At 38.0% G+C, this 16,279-nt stretch overlaps 1 protein-coding gene across 1 annotated transcript; it reads left to right on the top strand.

Annotated features, from left to right (window-relative positions):
* The first annotated feature begins 7 nt into the window (after positions 1–7).
* Positions 8–14,604, top strand: LOC129283334 (protein-glutamine gamma-glutamyltransferase 4-like). Its single transcript, XM_064113969.1, has 13 exons — positions 8–247; positions 1,880–2,139; positions 2,415–2,503; positions 2,844–3,006; positions 3,623–4,223; positions 5,545–5,876; positions 7,320–7,392; positions 8,501–8,706; positions 9,767–9,879; positions 10,876–10,987; positions 11,274–11,431; positions 11,733–11,926; positions 12,858–14,604. Exons 2-13 carry the CDS (start codon positions 1,881–1,883, stop codon positions 12,991–12,993), a joined length of 2,436 nt encoding a protein of 811 aa, XP_063970039.1. The 5' UTR covers positions 8–247; position 1,880; the 3' UTR covers positions 12,994–14,604.
* Positions 14,605–16,279: the final 1,675 nt, after the last annotated feature.

Raw genomic sequence — 16,279 nt, 5'->3', positions numbered from 1 at the left:
TATGAACAAATTGAAAGGTTATTATTGATAATGGCATATATTGTATAGATCGGAAAGGTATATTTTTGGATAGGGTTTGTTTCATATAGCAGCTGCGCTTAACATCAAGTAAAGGCATCGTGGGTGGACTAATGTGTTAGCTATCATACATTATCTACTTAGTGCACGTGACCTCCTGATTTTATTTTGATAAACAAACGACTGTGGAATAGTGAGCGTTCTGCGGGATTTTGTCTGGGAGTGCAATGTAAGTTTTTTTTTAAATATATACATCTACTCCAACTTGAATGATAATTGTGTAGGGAAATGTTTTCATTTTACCGTATGCAATTTTTATGGAACTTTTCACAAAGCAAGCATGTATTTGAACACAAATTATTTACGAACACAAGTTCTGGAGGTGCCTTTCAAATATGTGTGCGCGTCTTCTTCGATGAAGTGAGTGTGCGTGTGTTTGTGTGTCAGCGATAGTAAATTAATGGGTGTGTGTGTGGAGGTGTGTGTGTGTGTGAGCAGGTGTATGTTGGCAGTGTGCTAGGATGTGCTCGTGTGTGCGGGGTAGTGTGTGTGTGTGTACAGTACGTGGTGCCCTGCCGAACGGTTCTAGGACATCTACCCCTGGGCATCCACCCTCTGGACAAGGTAGGGTAACTAGGATAAGTAAACCCTAGTAGGACAATCACCCTAGGCCCTATATAGGATTACGGCCCCGCAGGATATCTACCCCTTGGACAGCCATCCCTGGACATCCATCATCGGACATCTAACCCGGTCATCTACCCCAGGACCTATACCCCCTGGACATCGACCTGGACATCCCGACCCTTCGGATATCCACCCTCCGCACATCTACATGTTTTCTCTGGACATCCATCCTCCGGACAATTAGGGCCTACCCCTAGGGTGATATTTTAGGACAGCTTTCCCCTGACACCTACCATTGTCTACCCTCGTGTGCATGGTAATAGGTCCATGGTCAAACCACAGTCGAAACATCCGAACACTATTAGACCATGGACGAGCTGTCCATGGTAAATGTCCGAGGTTAAATTATCCGGGGTGAATCATGCCTGGGGGAATTTATCATTTAGAGTAGTTGTCCTAAGGGGTACTTATCCTAGAATATCACCCTAGGGGTAGGCCCTAATTGTCCGGAGGATGGATGTCCAGAGAAAAACATGTAGATGTGCGGAGGGTTGATGTCCGAAGGGTTGGGATGTCCAGGTCGATGTCCATGGGGTATTTGTAATAGGTCCATGATTAGACCCACTCTCAAACGCCACCGTAAGTTCCAAGATGAGGTTTAGCATGTTTAGAGGGAAACTCCATCCCAAGAAGAGTTTATTAGAATAATTAGAGAAACGTCAAATAGGCATAGAGCTGAAAAGTTACTGCCATCTTGGATCTAGATCTGGTAAAGTTACATTATGCCTCCGACGAAGATTCTGCTAGGATCGAAAGCTTAGGCCCCTTTTGACTTTCTAATCTACTCCATTGGCTCTCTTTTATTAGATAAGCTGTTTTCAGCAGCTTGTTTTTGCCAAAGTTACATTAACTTAACGTTGTGAAATCGTGAAATTTAAGCTGTAAAACATTCATTTAAAACAAACTTATTTCAAAACTTCATGAAATGTCTTTCTTTCTCTCATAATTTGACGAAAACATCAGGGAAGGTGCTAGGCAGGTAAATACTTTTTTGATATTCATTCACTAGATGATTGTGTAAGAAGAAACCTTTAAGAAAAAAACCTCATTTCACCAATGCAGAGAAACTTTCATTTGATTGTGAATATTGCTTGTTATTATAGGCCTATAAATATATATATATACACAAACACTATATCATACTCTTGAGCTCTGATGCTTTTTTCAATTTCAGTATGGGTACCGGTACAAGCAGGGGAGGGAGAGGCAGTGCAAGAGGAGGAACAGGAGGAGGAGTGAGGAGTGACGGAAGAACTGACAGTGTCCGAGGAGGAGGAGGGCCAGGAGGGCGTTCAACCGATGATCTTTTTTCAGAGTGGCTTCGCAATTGGATAAACAGTCTCCCACCGCCAGAAGAGCTTGAGGAGGAGGATGTTGACGAAAGTCCTGTACCAGAAGGAGGAGAAGATGCCGCAGCAGGAGCCGGTGGATCAGGTACTATCTTAAAAAATTACGAGTGAATAATCCACTCATGGGAGGGAGATTTTCAATCATTGTTGATTGAATTTCACACCTATAGACAAGTTACATTTTCTTGAAACCTGAAATGTTTGCAATGCTCTTTACTAGGTTGTCACGAACGCCAATGAATCTAAACACCGATTCAAATTCATAACTAGGAATATTTGCTCCTCGTATTTACACCATTACTGTCAATTTCGTTTTTTGTGAATAAATTATAGTTCTTCTAAATGTTGTTTTTGATACAGGAATACCAACCAATAGGGGTAATTCTAGCGGAGAACATCCCCCCGCACCTCGGATATCATCCCTCAAGGTCACCGATGTCGATCTCAATGTAAGGTTTTGACCAATTGAACAGTTTGACATATAAGATAAAGCTATACCTATATACATGTAACTGAGGTGTTAATATGGGATTCCAGTGTCACGGAAAGAAATTGATAAACTCCTCCTAAAATGTTTTTAAACAAGAAGAAGCTATATGGAAATGTCACTAATGTGTTTATTCATTATTCATTCCAGATGACAGTCTATCACGCTTGTGAATTAATTGGCCAGATTCGCTTACTTCTTCTTGTTCATGAATTGTTCTTGCTCACCTATTCGATATGCGTTCCATAAATGACAGTAATTGAAATTGATGTTTATTCTTCTCCCATTTCGTTCATTTATAGCGTAATTCCAATGGTTCCATGCATCACACCGATGAGTACGAAAATGACGAATCTATAGGCGTCATCTTAAGACGCGGTCAGGAGTTTCAAATCGACCTCCATCTCAACAGGCCTTTCAAGCCAAAGAGGGAAAGGCTGTTCCTTCAGTTTACCGTTGCAAGTGGTACGTGCAGACACACAAACACCATTCATTTTGTTCCAAGATTTTTATAAATATAAAGATAGCCTTTATTGCATTGAATTAAGATTACAATGGTGTCATGACGATATCAGTCAATTTCATAATTACAACATCTTCTGGAGAAAATGAAATACATCTTAATTCAGACGAAACAGTACACGAAAATAGTTAGCGTATGGCGGTATACAAACAACATGAATACGTATAGACGGTAATATTACCGTTTACTTATTTGAATATAATGTTTGCTGCGTATATCCTGTTATGGGATTGTAGTAAAACTATATAACGCCATAACTTTCTTCCTTTTTACGTTATTTATGATTGATGTAATACTCAATGAAAATATCTAAAAATTTACAAAAGTCCAAAGGGTTAAACACGAATAAACAGTGGACATAAAGTGAGGAAATGTAAAAAAGGTAACAAGGAGAGAAGAGGGTACTTAAAGATCGATAATGTGAGAGCGCTTGCAAATGGAGGGGTGATCAAAAAATATAAGCGATTGTGATATTAAAAGAAACTGTCTATGGTTTAATGCACGATGCCCAATTGTTAAAAAATATCTGATGTGAAGTCTATGTTGATTTTCTTGCAGTCAAGACCCCCCGGCCAATGGATGGCACTCTTATCGATTTGGACATCGAAGGCACGTACAAAGAGGGCAGCTGGAGCGCAAAGCTGGAGTCAGCCGAAGGCAACTCCATCAAGGTCATGGTGAACAGCGCCCCCAATGCCATTGTCGGGACATATAAGTTCTTTGTCAAGGTGGAAAGTCGTGCGAGTCGAATTGAGAGGTTATTCCCTCAAGATAAAAACATCATAGTTCTCTTCAACCCTTGGTGCGAAAAGGATACAGTGTATATGGAAAACAGGGCCGAGCGAGAAGAATACGTCATGGCAGACACCGGGGCGATTTGGAGAGGCAGTGCGTTTAGCAACCGATCAACGGCTTGGACATTTGGACAATTTGACATTGACGTCTATCGAGTGGTCCTTGAGCTCATGGAGGAGGAGATACGACTTCCCCAAGACAGGGAAAGTGCGGCCAGGGTGTCAAGGTGGTTCACCAATATCATCTATGCGAAGGTCTTATTAGGAAACTGGAGTGGCAATTACGAGGGTGGTACGCGTCCCACTAGATGGACAGGCAGTGTGAGGATAATTGAAGAGTATGGAAACACCAAAGAACCCGTTAAGTAAGAGTACACTCCTTCTTTAGTTTACCCCCCCCCCAAAAAAAAAAGGGGGGATAGGCTCCTACAGAAGCAAATGCACGCTTGAATGTTCTTTGTTTGATTTTGATGTATTTAATAGTGTAACGCACGATTTTAGACCAGGGGCAAGACATTATATATAAGGATATGAATTGGAATGAAACAAAATAGGACTTTCTTTACTTAGCTATTACTGCGATTAGGGCTTACAATTCTCATATTCGTCTCAGTAGGAGCTTTCAAGACATTATCTTTAGGACAAATTCCTTACTAACGGCATTGTAACCATTTTGCCCGTACTCGCTTGAAATTACATGTATATATGATTATACTGATCGGTGAACGTGGACTGAAAAAAGGAAAGGGCAGATCGGTTGGAGTGGCCGAGTGCTTATTCCTCCCCTTCATTGAAACAAATATCTGACACACATTAACGGCTGTCTGATTAAGTTGTGTTTTACCTACCAATATCACTAGCATGTATTAAAAGCCATCTCAAAACCAACAATTCCCCCGACATTTTCATCAAGCTTGAAAAGAAATACCCTTAGCTTTAAAATGATATGTAACTTGTAAGAACTGGTGGGTGTTTCATAAAGCTGTTCGTAAGATACGAATGACTTTACGCACGACTGGTGATACTTTCTTGTGCTATGTGATATCCATATGTAATTGAGTTTATGACCTAAGAACATGTTCCAGTCGTGCGTAACGATGTTCGTAACTTTTGGAACAGCTTTAGGAAACACCCACTGGTCAATAATGATGACCGACACAAATGCTTTATTGAAAGTAGAAAAAAAATTCCGCGAGAGCTTTCAAGAATAACGGGAAAGCAAGTATGAATTTTGGGTTCACTCAAAACTTAGCAATCCGGAAAAAAAGTGTTGTCAAGGAAACTCTTGTATCTCGCCTTTTATCTAACTTTACATCTTGTAATATTAACTTGTTTCACTCGAGCTACAAAATCCAATACTACACACAAATGTATTGGTTCTCAGTACCATAGGCATGGATGTGTCATTCTAAAAAAAAATGTCACAATCCCTGGGTGAAAATTCATGGAAAATTAAATCCGCATGAACGCTCAGCTCATAGCATCACATTTAGTCCTATGTATGTATAATTTTCAAGATTTTTTACAAATAAAGTTATAACCACACTTTATATGTGCTTGGTGGCCAGCAATACTGTGGCTTTCAATAGAAAGCAGATTACGAACCAGTCTGTTTGATATAGATGTTACAGTTTCATACTTGCTAAAAAGATATCTTATGAAAAACCTACTTCTGTATGTTCACAGATACGGCCAATGCTGGGTTTTCTCAGGACTCCTTACCACGTTCCTTCGCTGCGTTGGGATACCAACCCGTAGCGTCACCAACTTTGACTCTGCCCATGACACCGAGAGGAACAAGACGATAGACGAGTACGTGGACAGCAAGGGGAAGTCGCTGAAGGATGAATTTTTCTACGGTCGGAGTGGAAACGATGGCGAAAGGACTGGGAGGGATTCTATCTGGAATTTCCACGTTTGGAACGAATCATGGATGACGAGAAAAGACCTGCATGGGCTAGACGAAGACTTTGACGGCTGGCAAGTCGTCGATTCAACTCCACAAGAGATGAGCGGTGGTATGTGATTCATTTCTTTGGTTCACGAAGCGTCACCATGGCTTATTGGCATTATTGTTTAAGATGGCATTGATGATATGGCAAGATATTGGTTTAATCAAGTCAACTCAGTAGGTGCATCATATCGCCAAAAATGAATTTGTAAGTTGGCATACCGAATATGCCGAAATAACGCTTCTCGCTCTAAGTCTCTGACTCAATATCATCTCTGCGACAATGCCAATTCACCATGACGACACATAAACGCCTACTTGGCTAGACCCCTTTCACACCGTCGACTTGCAGAGTTTTTGCTTCGCGATGTACAACGGTTTCAAGAAAAATGTAAATGTACTGAGAACAAGCGCCAAATGACAAAGACAGTGAAAAAGTTATTTGTCGTAAAGTGCTGAACCGGAACAGTAGCTTCGTCCTAATTTTCGGAGCTGACGAAAATTGTTTTAGCCTAGAGTCAAGAACGAAACTGCTTATATGATTTACCAAATTTCGACAAAGATTTCTTGGTTGCTCTTGATGAAGGGCATTTGACAATACATGTAGATTTTCTTCGTTCTTCAATCCGACGTACGTCATGGTGCGGAAACTCCATACTTTCTTATGATATACTCTGGACTTTTCGCATTTACTACGGAGAAACTCTCAACGCACCAATCCCTTTTAAAATGCAAGTTAAATCACAACGGAGAGTTGAGTGGTTTGTATCGAAAGTTGGTGGACTGGGACAGCATATGAATCTCTTGACTCTAGACAAAGACATATTTGCAAGTGTTCGTCCGGTGCAAATCTTCGGATGATCTGCCCCAGGAAGCCAACTTTCGACAAAAGCTTTTCAGCTCTCCATTGTGATTTTAATTACATTTTCAAAGGAATCGATGCGTTGTAGAGAGTTTCCCCGAAGTAAATGCGAAATCTACCTAGTATCTTGCCATCGCGCCATTTAGGATCACCGTTCCTTTATATGGAGTGGTATTCATTGTCATGATTGTATTTCAATATTTTGTTGGTGCAGCAACAGCAGTGGTTTAGGTCGCCGTTGTCGAATTATCAAAGGGTGGAAGTAAAATCCACGCGATATAATCACTCTTGCATGCGTATGTATAAAATCAGCCCGGGAATGCAAATAGGCACATCAATCATGAACATTATTTTAAGTACAGAGGATTTTTCCCATTCCACTGTACCAAGTCTGCTGTACCTTTAAGGGGCGAGTATACAGAAGATAGAGAGGGGGAAATAGTGGCGATTTGAGCTGCTCTGGAAGTTGCAAGCTGCCGAATGCCCTCTGTCATGTCCATGATGTCTGTATATCATTATTATAATAACCCGTCACATATTTCAGTGCTTTTTTTTTTACTCTATGTAATCGTTGGATGTTTCATTGTTCACTTTTTTTACGTTGTCTAAAAATATGTAAATAAATATATATAAACATATATCTTTTAGGTATATACCAGTGCGGTCCGGCCCCAGTAAAGGCGATAAAACGCGGAATCGTGGACATACCTTATGATTCAGGGTAAGCAACCCCACCATGCTCAAAATACACAGTTCCTTTAAATGGTTTATTTTCATTTCGTCCAATGCCAATTCGTCCAATTGCCAACTCGTCTACTATCATTTGGTCTACCATCAGCTCGTCCAATATCCACATTGTCTAATTGCAATTTCGTCCACTCACCATTTCGTCGAATAACCAGTTGGCCCAATAAAAATTTGCTCTGAGACTAGGTCTAATTGGGCAAAATGAATGAAAGTAAAACCAATATTAGACCAACTGGTTATGAGACAAAATCGTCATAGACGAACTGGTGATTAGACGAAGTGATGATTGGACCAAATGGTTGTTAGACGAATGTTGATATGGACGGAATGGCATTAGACTAAATGTAGGTAGACCATGTGGTGAGTAGACGAGTTGGCAGTGGAAGAATCAGCAATTTCCCCTTTTAGATGAGCATCAGTAGAGAGTTGTTGCAACTGCAACAGGGACAGATTCAAGAACAAAGTATCTGTATTTAAAATGCCCGTAAAGTGACAAGAACAACAGTTTGTCCTAAGTTTCGGATCTGACGAAAACTTACAAGTATGTCATGGTTGTCCGAAACTGCGGTTTTGATTCACCGATTTTCGATAAAGACTTAATGGCTGTGCTTTGCCATGAAGGGCATTTGGCAATTCATTTTCTATGTTCTTGAATCCGTCGTGCTTGGTGAAAGCTAATACTCCCTATTGTCATGGCTCTCTAAATCATTTTCGTACTTAAGCTAAGTTTACCGTTACATTCTATCACAAACTCACACCACTGTTCTATATTCATTTTGACTTTGACATTCGTTTTATGTATCTTGATTTCGTCTTCTTGCGTATTCCTAGAAATGCAAGTATTCACTGGTTGTGAGACGAAATGGTCTTAGAGGAAAAGGTGATTAGACGATGTGATGATTTGACCAAATGGTTCTTGGACCAAATGGTTGTTAGACGAAATGTTGGTGGACGGAATGGCATTAGACTAAATGAAAGTAGACCATTTGGTGAGTGGACGAGTTGGCAGTAGACGAATTGGCAATTTACTGTGTCGATCACACTGAATCATCATCAGTCTTTCTATTTCCTCTCACTTCAAGATTTGTTTTCGCTGAGGTGAATGCTGACGAGGCAAGATGGCTCGTGACCCCGTACCGGACTCATCGGCACTCATTAATCTACACGCTACTGTCACGTCACAGAAACACCGTGGGCAAGAAGATTAGTACGTTGAAAGTAGGATCCGATCCCGATCTTAGGTATGCTGAGAGAAATGACGTCACACTGGACTACAAATATTCAGAAGGTATAATCCCTGGCGGGGGGGGGGGGGGCACTTCCATTGACAAAATGGGTATCATGCGTGTCCACTATCCACATGTAATTACCATTTCGTCTGATAACGCATTGGTCCAATAGCCATTTAGTCTCTATACCATTCGGTCTAACTGGAATAAGTGTTAATAGGCAAAATTAATTAAAATAAAATGGGTATTAGACCAACTGGCTATTAGACGAAATGTTTATAGACGAATTGGTGATAAAACGAAGTGATTATGGTTATTGGACCAAATGGCTGTTAGACGAAATGTTGATGGACTGAATGGCATTAGACTAAATGCAGTTAGACCATGCGATGAGTGGACGAGTTGGCAATAGACTATCGGCAGTTTACCATCATTTATCTTCACATTTGCCTTCAGACAAATCATTGAGCAATCCGGGATTCAGAAACGCTATTATTGTGAACCTGGGTTTGATTAAACCATAGCCTGTTAGAGCGGGGATGTCCCTGTACGAATCATATGGGAGCTGCAAAATTCATTCGGTGCTCTGGTCTCAAGTATTGGTTTAATTAAAGAAAGCTTATTGTGATACAAATCTCTAACCGTCATGACCGTGGCATGTTGCTTTTATCAGCTCATCTGTTCAACTGTTAAGGAATGACAAAGAAATGTTTTTTTTTTTCGTTATTATATAGCATGACGAAAGTGCACTTATTACAATATGGAACATGAATTTAAACAAAATTTTTACAATATTCGGCTTCCCATAATTTTAGGATGGACTTCAAAAGTTTTGAGCGTCTTTCTCAATGGTTTTACAGTATTCGCCCGTTGCCTTATCAAAAATCAATTTGACGATTTGTGATGAATATATGATTGAAAATTTGAGCTTGATTCGATCTTCACAAGCATGACAAAACAGTAACGTGACAAAATAATAAATGAATTAAATGATAAATGAATGCAAAATAATAAAGTAAGAAATAAATAAACAAATAAATATCACAATGAATAAATAGATTAATCAATGAATTAAGATAAAAATTACAAGGCTTTACCCCTCGTTTCTCCGATGTTTAGGCTCTCCCGAGGAACGCGCTGCGGTTGAAAGAGCGGTCAGCATGGGGATCAACCGCGGCCTTTACGACGCAGATGATAAACCCGAACTTGTATCATTGGCTATCGAATGCAAGGTAAAGGATGAAATAACAATATGGCGATTTTTTAACAAGTGAACAAAACACTTATTTTCACTGACTGCTGTTCTACGCTAATTGAAATCCTTGCATTTGACTGATTAAGCACAAAGTAAGCTATGGTCACGAAGATTCGTACGAACGATGCGCTCGAATGAATCTGACAGTTCTTACGAATTAGGGAGTTCTTACAGATTCGCGCGAATGCTGTTTAAATCGCAAGAATAGATAAAGTCCGTCTTAAGAAACAAAATGATTTTCTGTTATAGAATGGCCATAAAATTATTACGTCTTTCGTAAGCAATGGTAAGAATTGCAGCTGTTCTTTCGTCAGACGTACGGTCAATTTACGATTTGTGTTGTATGCTGCCGTGCAATTTCCAAGTCATTCGTAAGAAGAATTTACGAATTTTTGTATATTTTGTCGGGTTATAAAAAGACACTGCCGTGTCCTGTGGAAAATTCTTAAACTTTTGAAATTTGTATACCTTCAAGATGATAATATGACCTAGTACCAATGAGAATACGAGTCACTTACGTGGTCAATATTATACTTATATTAGTGGCATGGGCGTGTTTAGCATGTTCAAAATACCCATGTTATTACTTCAACACTTTCTTTGATATGTTTAAACCACTTTAGAGTATAATTCCTTCACTTTAAGGGTGTGTTCCTTTAGGGACACCACCTGGTATAAATTCTAACACCCTACACTCTAAAAAAATCAGTCAAAAATGACTAGTTAATAGGGTCAGCTGGGTGCAACTGTTATTATAGTCATATTTGACTATTTTTCTAGTCGTATTTTACTAGAAAAGAGTTATTTCTAAGTAGAATGTATGTCAGAAATGTAACTAGCATATCAGTTGCACCCAGCTGACTACTTGTCTAGTCAATTTGACTGATTTGTTTTAAGAGTGTAGTTTCTGAATATTGCTTTATAATCATTTATGCTTCTTTTTCTGTATCTTTCTCTTTATTTCTAACACTAGGATGACCTGTGGATCGGAAAGTCCGCCAGTGTCCAGGTTGAAACGAAAAATGAGTTTGAGTATCCAAAGGAGATTGAGCTTGATATAGAGATTAGAAGTATTCTTTACACAGGTAAGCTTGAAGGTGTGGCCTGTAACCATGGCAACAAAGGTTGCCTCCGACGATAAACAATCATTAGCATGCTTTAGTATTTGCTCTGCAATTTTTCATAATTAATTTTTTCTTTTTTTTCTGTGATTTTGAACTCTGATCGAGCGATAATTATTTATGAATATTGTAATTTTTCATGATTTTCATGGAAATCAGAAGTAATCCCTTTCCTCTTCCCCCTTCTCTCCCTCCCTCTCTTTCTCTGTATTTCTGTGTCTTATTTCCCCGAATCGTCATCTCCCTACAGGTTTGCCGAAGGACATTATCAAAAAAGATGAAATGAAATATATCGTTAATGACAAGGAAAGCATAAGCCAGTCAATTCATCTCACATACGAAGAGGATTATGGGGATAAGCTTGATGATGAAGGAATGTTTCAAGTCAGAGCAATCGCGACTGTCAAGGTTCGATTTATGTATTTATACAGTTTAAGTTATTTAAATAATATGTAGCAAATAATTGATCACGATATAAAGCGAAAAGGAAGAAGGGGAAAGAAAATGATAAAACAGGAAAGAAAAGACAAACAAAACAAGAGAGGAAAGAATGAAGCCCTTTTCGCATTTCCTTTGCTTGTCTTTCTCCTGCTTATGGAAAGTTAAACTATTTTGATTGATGGGTATTTTTTTTTGTTCTATGTTTGTATCCATATTAGTTGCGCAGTGGTTGATTATTATTACTTTCTATTTATTTTGATCCGTCTAGGGCAGCAAAACTCCAGTTATCTGTAAGGAGATTTTCAGGTTCAAGCAGCCTGACCTCGAGGTCAAAGGTGACGTCAATGGGAAAGAGGTCAAACTGACGGTTAAGTTCAAGAATCCTCTGAATAAACGCCTGACTGGTTGTACATTTACTGTCGAAGCACCAAAGCTCGTCAGACCTTTCAGTGTCAACACGGAGTGAGTAGCAAGCCGTGGCGTAATGAGCCATTTTTTTTAAGGGGTTGGATATGGCATATCGCGTAAAAAAAAACTAATCAAGTGAGCGAAGCAAGCGAGCAAACATTTTTTTTTATTTAAAAAATATCAAATTTTGTGTTAGATTTTGACATCATATCCAGAAAATAATATTTTATTACACCTATCTCTCTTTCCTTTTCTCTTTTTTTTTCTTGGTCGTGATTTATTTTATTTTTTTTCATTTATTTATTCATTTATTATTATTATTATTATTATTTTTTTTTTTTTGGGGGGGGAGCAAGAGTCCCCAAGCCCTCCCGTTAGCACGCCACATAGCAAGCCAGCTGGCATATCAAATGAGTACACCAGGCAGAAGACCATATGATTTAAACAGATAGGTAAAATCAGACAAACAAAACAATGCAATTTTAATCAATATCGGACAGGGAATAACAAAGATATGACATTTCGAAGTTTTGCATTATTTCGATGAAACATTTCCATGAATGTCTTCATAAATATGTTGTGAGCGAATTGATGATGCCATATCCCCATTTAATCTTTTCTATGTTATTCATACATGAAATTACATTATTCTCTCTGCCAAGACTGAAAACAAAATGGGCTGACAACTGATTTTATATATAAGATAAGTATTGCTGCATACTGAGAGAGATATAATATTTACACATTATGTATGAAGAAATGAAATAGTTATCACTTCATGTAATAACATAGAAAAGAAAAGTGGTGATATTATAATTCTACTTCTTCGTTTTTTTTTTATTCTTCTTCTTCTTCTTACTATTATTATTATTAATGTTGTTGCTGCTGTGTTATTATTATATCAGAAATATTTTCTAGCGGTAATGAATATATTTTCCATTTTCTTTTTAAATCAAAACACGTCATAATTTACCTTTTGATTCAGGGATATTGAACCTAACGAGATGATCGAGAGAGAAATCCGATTCCCATCGAGATCGTCTGGACGTAAGACGGTGATCGTCGAACTCGATACAAACCTAATCAAGGACGTCACTGGCTCGGTCAAAGTAGAAGTCTAGATCTTTAATCAACATCAATGATCACGAATGTCACTTTTATGCTGATTGATGTACAGGGAGAGCCACATTCAGTCATTTATTCTGGTGTTAAAATTTTGGTGTTAGTTGAACATATATTGGTGTTTTACAACACATTAGGATATTACTGTGACACCCTTTGGTGTTGTTATCAATCTCAAGGGTGTAAATCAACACCTCACGGTTGGTTCTCAATAGGGACACCACATGTCGATTTTAACACTGGGCTTTAGAGTTGCTTTTGTTATAAAATGAGTTCTAGGACTCCATAGAGCAACACTGCAATAAATCAAGGTAAATTGATATCACCATGGATACAGGCGTTTGAAATTATGCATTTGACACGTTTTGGAGTATAGATATCACGGTATAGATTCGAAAGAAAATTAACGATAGAGATTCAGATAATTCAGGCTCTTTATATACAGGGTAGGCATATAGGCCTGCGTTTTCATGGGATATTCAAATATTTCATTTAGTCAAATGCTATTCCATCCATCAACATTTCGTCTAACAACCATTTGATCCAATAACCATTTGGACCAATCATCATTTCGTCTTATCACCAGTTCGTCTATGACCATTTTGTCTCATAACCAGTTGGTCTTATATCCATTTGATTTTCATTCATTTCGCCCAATTCACATTTCGGCCATTTACACCAAACATGCCAAATGGTATATGGACTAAATGGCCATTGGCCCAACTGGTTATTACACGAAATGATGAGTATTGAATGAAATGGCAATTAAACCGAGTGGTTAGTTCACGAATTGATTGTAGACCAAATGATAGTAGACGAGTTGGTAATTCATCTTTTGGCATTAGACCAATTGAAAATAAACCGTTTAATTTACGTGTGCCGGGATTTACTGAGGCATTAAGAATTGTTTTTTTCAGAACTTGAGGTGTGTGGCTAAAACGATGGATGGTCATTGTCTTACTGTCAATTTATGTGAACTGTAAATATTTTATGCTTATTCTAAGTTAGGAGTTTTATCATGATTTTATTAATTACATTGATGCGTGATTGTTCCACGAAAGTTGTGTAGCACTGTCATTGCCTGTCGATATTAGGAAAACGAAAATATCCGTCCAGTTTAAGTAGTATGTTTTATTTTTTTTCAGAAAGTATGTATCAAAGCCAAAAGGAATTCAGAGTAAGTGTAAAATCGACATTTCTTCACCCTTAATTATCTTTTTTTTTTGTACCAAGTTCATGGACCGTGTATTTTAACGTCTGTTGATGTTGATTACTGCGAAACATAATATAAACTCATTTGCAGAATTGCAGTGTGTTTGTAGGCCTACAATGTATAACGTCCGTGCGTGTGTAAACATCATACACGAACACTCAAAAATATAAAGTGCTTATTTATCACAATATATAGCTTGTATATTGACTGTACTTTGGAGTGTTAATTCGAATTTGAATTACTAAATCAAGTCAGTCACGAGGTGCAGTCCCTATACAAGCTCCCAGAGTGCTCAATTATTTAGCACTTCATTGTTTCCCCCCCTGAGTAAATGTGTATGATAAATTTGATTCCGAAAATATGTGCTGTACATTAAATTATAAAACGTGTTTAACTGAAACATTTTTTCTCTGATAATTGCATTTGATTTAATCCTGCAATCATGCACTTGCGCCTACGTATTTGCACTATGAAAACATGTTTCATTATCATTATCCATGACTTCATGATGATGATAATGATGATGATGAGGAAGAGGATGGTGATGATGGGGATGGAGATGATGATGATGATGATGACGGTAATGGTAATTACTAGTATAATGATGATGACGGTGATGGTTATTATGGCGATGTGGATGATAATGGTGACGGTGATGATGATGATGATGATAATAATGATGATAATGATAATCATGATATGATAATGATGATGATGATGATAATGATGATGATGAGAATGATGATGATGATGATGACGGTAATGATAATTACTAGTATAATGATGATGACGGTGATGGTTATTATGGCGATGTGGATGATAATGGTGACGGTGATGATGATGATGATGATAATAATGATGATAATGATAATCATGATATGATAATGATGATGATGATGATAATGATGATGATGAGAATGATGATGATGATGATGACGGTAATGATAATTACTAGTATAATGATGATGACGGTGATGGTTATTATGGCGATGTGGATGATAATGGTGACGGTGATGATGATGATGATGATGATAATGATGATGATAATGATAATCATGATATGATGATGATGATGATGATAATGATAATGATGATGATGATAATGATGATGATGAGAATGATGATGATGATGATGATAATGATGATGGGGATGGAGATGATGATGATGGTGATGATGACGGTAATGCTAATTACTAGTATAATGATGATGACGGTGATGGTTATTATGGCGATGGGGATGATAATGGTGACGGTGATGATGTTGTTGATGATGATTATGATAATGATAATCATGATATGATAATGATGATGATGATGATAATGATGATGATAATCATGATGATGATAATGATAATGATGATGATGATGATAATGATGATGATGATAATCATGATGATGATGATAATGATGTTGATAATGATGATTCTAATGATGATGATGATGATGATAATGATAATGATGATGATGATAATGATGATGATGATTATGATGATGATTATGATGATGATGATGACGATGGTGATGGTAATAATGATGATGATAACAGTGATGATGATTTTGACAGTAATGATGCTTTATATGAAGATGGTAACGGTTGTGATTATGATGGCAATGGAGATGATAATGATGATGGTGATGGGGATTATAACGATGGTGATATGGCGATGATGATGATGGTGATGATGATGATGTAGACGGTGATGGTTATTATAATCATGGTAACGACGACGATGGTGATGATGATAAAGGAGATAATGTATGACCAGCCAGCGACCGACCTGCCGATGATCGATAAGTCATCTGTGTAAACAATAAATTATAAAAATAAAGCAGATAAATAGTGCCAAAGGGGGTCGCAACCAGAGTAAATTGCCAATTCGTCTATTGCCAACTCGTCCACTCATCACTTTGTCTACAGTATACCTTCATTTAGTCTAATGCGATTCTGTCCATCAACATTTCGTCAACCATGTGGTCCAATAACCATTTGGTTCAATCATCATTTCGTATAATCACCAGTTCGTCTATAACCATTTCGTCACACAACCAGTTGGTCTAATATCTATTGTATT

The sequence above is a fragment of the Lytechinus pictus genome, chromosome 19 (genome assembly GCF_037042905.1).
Source record: "Lytechinus pictus isolate F3 Inbred chromosome 19, Lp3.0, whole genome shotgun sequence".
In the NCBI taxonomy this organism is placed as follows: Eukaryota; Metazoa; Echinodermata; class Echinoidea; order Temnopleuroida; family Toxopneustidae; genus Lytechinus; species Lytechinus pictus.
The sequence above is the reverse complement of the archived record's forward strand: the minus strand, read 5'-3'. Positions and strand labels throughout refer to the sequence as shown.